The 5,000-nt window shown below is 41.8% G+C and overlaps 1 protein-coding gene across 1 annotated transcript in view; it reads right to left on the reverse strand.

Annotated features, from left to right (window-relative positions):
* Nucleotides 1-398: 398 nt before the first annotated feature.
* Nucleotides 399-5,000, reverse strand: part of cadpsa (Ca2+-dependent activator protein for secretion a) — a 113,256-nt gene continuing 108,654 nt past the window's right edge. The window contains exons 30-31 of the mRNA XM_062544945.1: nt 3,743-3,847; nt 399-1,683 (exon numbers count right to left, since the gene is read on the reverse strand). Coding sequence (XP_062400929.1) covers nt 1,519-1,683; nt 3,743-3,847 — 270 coding nt within the window. The 3' untranslated portion in view covers nt 399-1,518. The remainder of the gene's footprint in view (nt 1,684-3,742; nt 3,848-5,000) is intronic.

Genomic DNA, 5,000 nt, shown 5'->3' on the forward strand with positions numbered 1-5,000 from the left:
ATGGATAGGGATGCGTATCATCTTTGGTCATTCTTGCAATCTCCTTCTGCTCTCGAATATGGCCCCTGAGAATGAGATATGCTTTTAATCCAAAGGACTAATCTCCCTCTGTGTCTTAAGAAAATGTTGTTATGGCAGGCAGGGTGGGGGGTGGTGGGGAGAGGAAGACAGCACAATGCTGCAGCGACTGCTATTGTGACCTTTGCAGTTGGTAGGAATTATACGTCATTTCATCGCTGTAATAACCTCTTTCTCCTTATGAGAGAGGATATTGCAACACGTGAGATATGTTCAGAACAGACAGTGCAAAACAACCTCATCATCTACAGTTAAAAAAGAAATTGACAAAAAACATACAAATTAATTTCTCTGTTTTTATTTCATTTTTTGTACATATATATCTATTGTTGATTCTCGTAGGCCCACGTTTTCTTTTTTGTTTTTTTTTGTATTTCAACTGTGGGCTTACCATAAGGCAGAAGCAAGATGAATCCACCAGTAGCTTTACACAGAATAACAAAAGCTTTAGGAGAGACTCGGGGAATTGGGACATGCAGCTACTGCACAAAGGGCAATGTACAGCATCGTCTTCACACCAAAAACAACAAAGGTAAAGGCAGGACCGGCAGACATCATCCTACAATCCATAGAGAAAAACATAAATGGGAACATCATATGCAGGAATAACTTGAGGAAGCTAAACAGGGGCAAGATTCTCCTTTCTGGCGAATAGATTATGTAAATACTACTTAACTAAAATAGAACATATTTATAATTTGTGAATGGTTCAGAAGCATAAAAAATATTGATAGTGTCCGTGAAAAAAAAATCACTGATATTTTGGGAATGCAGATTTCTAAAACAACAGCTGTTAAAAAAAATAAAAATAAAAAAACAAAGTGTCAGAACTCTTTCCATCACAGGTCATTGAGAGCTTTAGATTCTAGTGTAGACATGAACAGACAACAGTTTCTTATACTCCCTAAGCATGGCGAACAGTTGTGATGCACCCCAATCAAGTTGTTGCATTTAGGCATACATTCAGACATACTGGACATGGAGCCGTCAAGAGGCCTATGCACAACTGGATACCATTCATGTATTTACAGTGAAGACTAGAGCGTCATAGAGATCTGCACTTGAAAGGGACACACCAAGCATTTTTATTATCCTAATAATCTCACTCGACATACATAAATGGTACTCCATATTGCTCAGACATTGAAGGGTGAAATTTTGACATTTTCTATTGTTTATCGTACAACACCGACGTTATTTTCATTTTCAATTTGATCATTACAATAGCTATTAAATCTAATCTGTTTTTGTATTTTTTTCCTTTTTTTTTTTTTTAGCTTGATGGCTCTTTTTTTTCTGGTCCCTCGTAGGGCACTGAAGACCTGACTGAAATGAGAACCAAGTGTGTGTTTAAAAAAAGGTGGCTTAGTGGTCATAACATGCATTGTGGTGGTGGACTGAGGAGGTGGATGGGGAAACAGCATCGGCGGCCATATTGTTTCAGTCCTCTTCGTCGCTGTCCTTCATCGATATGCCCTGCATCCCTCCCTCCCGCACCGACGCAGTGGCCTCCTCCAGGATGAGCCGGTGGCGGACCGTGTCGTACATCTTGCTGTTGAGAGTGGAGTCCAGCACGCCCTGCAGCCGGAAGTCCCTGTACTTTTTCTGGAGGAGATTCCAAACAGGTCAGAGGATTGAGAAAAGTGGCTCTGCACTCGAACAACAAGGCCTTTCGTATGAAGCACCCACACAACATTCCATTTGCACAAGTTAAAAATAATGCGATTAACTTCTCAAGTCAATGTTATTAAATATTACCAACATAACCTTAATAATTTGGTGGGAACATGCACATGTGTCCTGTAAATAAAAGGCTGCGCTTTTGCCAAAAAAATCTCACTAGGGAGGAAATGAGAAGCATCATTCTTTACTCTCTGTCAGTATTTTCATGCCAAATAAATATAACAGCCTTTTTCGTTTTCCCCAGCTAAGACACTCCATAATTTAAAAGGCCAGTGAAGTGCAAAATCTAAAGTCTATCTAAAGATAATACAATACCGAGGCGGAATCTGTTTGCTAATTTAATACCATGAGCAACACAAACATTCGTGGGTCAGCTCAATGCTCCCACAAGCCACATGGTAACTTTAGTTCAACCTTTGCTCTTTGAGTGACGTTGTGCGTTGCCCTTCATCTAAGTTAGGGTTCCTCACCGTCTGACGCACTTCCTGCCCACATGAGAGATCTGCCTGTATCTGCCATGGCACAGGGATATACCAGAGATGTCATCCCTTCATTTCTACTTTAAGACTCGCTCGGACTCACACTCAAAGATCACACTGAAATGTTTAGCGCCCGGAGAGGTTGGCTTTGGAGATAATCTGGATTCTGAAAGTCTCCACTTCCCACTGCGTGGAGCCGTCACTTCTGTTTACAAGGCACACAGCAGACAGCGAAGTTTACGTCAACAAGCTGTGCTCATGCATTTTGCATGGAGGTCCTCTCTGGTGTTTCTGTTGACTGGAACACCACCGTTATTCTAAAAAGTAAATGGCTCTCCAGAGCGATGCTATCGCAAAAGCTTTTTTTAAATTATTTTATTTTATTTGTTTCATAGATTATTCAGTATTATTTTTTGCCTTTATTCAGATAGGACAATGAAGGGTGACAGGAAGTGACTGGGAGAGAGAGATGGGGTGGGATTGGAAAAGTCCAAGTTCAAACTAGGTCTGATTCAAACTGATTCACTAGGTCTCCATGGGCACTTGGACCCGATTATGGTATGGCTGCCTTAAACAGCTGAGACAACCCCATAGAAGAACCTTTTTCCATGCTTCAAAGAATCATCAAGGCGATAGTTCTTTGAAGAACCATTTAAGAACAGGTATGAAAATAGTCTTTCTGAAGAACCATTTCTAATGTGAAGAACCTTTCATTTGATGTAAAGGTTCAACACAAAGTCATGGTTCTTTACGGAACAGTGTTCTAAGGCTGCATCTATAAAACTGCTTGGAGCTCCAATAGAATTTTTGGTCTGATCGTCATTGTGTGAGTGAGTGGGCGGAAATAGGGCTCCCACCAGCCCAGCACCAACCTCTGAGCCTGGTAAACAAATTAAGATATTTTAGACAGTAAAAGCTCCCATTAAAAACCAAACCAGATTGTGTTCAATCAAATCAAATCTCCACTTATGGCTACTGAAAAAATTAAGGCTAATCAAAGAAATATGTGAACTATTAAAAAAACAACTTTGTTTCCAAATGTTCAAATGAAATAGGAAATTGCTACTTTTTACGATAGTGATGAAAACAAGCATTTAAGAACTTAAGAAAGAAGAGTGTTCTTGCCGAACCACTATTTAACCATTCAACTCACTAGCAGCAGCCATGAAGCATTGTTTGTCGTGACGTTTCCATTGAAGGCACATTGATTTGGGTCAATCGACTGTTAAGCAGGTATTTTATATTTGCCTTTATTACATTGTGTTTTGGGTTGTACTTTATGTTATTTCATATCACCTGCCCAGGGAAATATGCATGGATGATTGTTGGATACTAACTGTAAGTGGCGCAAGGCAGGTTATCATGTTATCCCTCTATAACTAATTTCCTTTGTACGTGCCCACCAAAAGCAACAAACCAACACCAAACTGGTGTAACTGAATAAAGTTGCCTGCTGTGTCTGGAGCCTTGTGTGTCTCTCTGACGTTGTCCTGGCTCGTTACCTTGACGATACGTATGAGGATCTTGAGCTGGTACAGGTGAAGCTGGAGATCCATGCGGTCTGTTAGCCAGGTGCCCAGGAGATTCATAGTGCTGCTATACCATTGCTGAAACACAAACACATGGTTGTCCAGCAAGACAAACACACATTCTCTTTCTCTCTCTCTCTCTCACTCACGTACTCACTCACACATACACACTTACTGGGGAAATTGAGGACCACAATGGAAATGAGCTTTTCAGCTTTATTGAGATATCCTTGAGAACCTTGTAAGAATGTGCATGGAAATCAGATCTTTGATATTTGATGTCTTCCAAAGTATTGAACAAGTCTGTCTGTCTCCCTATGTATGTATGCATGTATTTATGTATGTATGAATGTACAGTATGTAATGTGTGTATGTACGTTTGAATGTATCTTTATATCTAAATCTATATAATGGTCCAAATTGGAAGGAAAAGCATCTGTGACCATATGAAGTAACATGTGTCATGGTCCATTAGGTTAAACAACCTGACAGGCACAATCCCTGCTAACTCTGATATCCTTTCCAATATCCTCCCCAACTAATGTGTCTTGGCTCAGTGCCCCCTCGCCTGCCCCCCACCCCTGGCTTCTGTATGTGACGCACGTCAGTATGATGTGACCAGAGATGAAGATCAACAAACTAGGAGAGGTCACACAGAGGTGAAGGAGAAGTTACAGTTTTAAAGTCAAACAACACAATGCAACACAATCAAGAGGTCATCTGTGGTAGTATGGCAAGATTTTTCCAGAACTTTCCACACAACAGGCCGAAGTCACCTCAGAGTATTCAGCATTGACAGCCAACTTGGAACTTGGGAGGCTTTATCTACAATCCCTTTGGCAGGACTGGACTGTGTACACTTTACTCTCAGTACAGTGCGGGCCTCCTGTCTCTGTCAACATCCTCTCCAAAAACATCTCTGACTCTCCCGCTCGCCCCTCGGCCTAGCTAATGCTCAGAGTTTAATGTGATCAAATGGCTTTTGCCACTCTCGGGACCTGGAGATCTCTGCCAGTTGTCACCGGAGAGCATGGCACGCGGCCCCGAAGATCTCCGGAGTGAAATGCGAACCCCGGCCGGGGCGAAATCCGACTTGGCACACGGAGCGCGTGCGACGGTCTGCCTGGCAGTTTTCAATCGTGCCGGCGCAGTCATGTTGTCTTTGATGCCATTGCACCGGGCATGATAGATCACAGAGACTCTGAGTTTGTTTATAGCTCTGCTCTCTCCC

The sequence above is a fragment of the Sardina pilchardus genome, chromosome 9 (assembly GCF_963854185.1).
Source record: "Sardina pilchardus chromosome 9, fSarPil1.1, whole genome shotgun sequence".
Lineage (NCBI taxonomy): Eukaryota > Metazoa > Chordata > Actinopteri > Clupeiformes > Clupeidae > Sardina > Sardina pilchardus.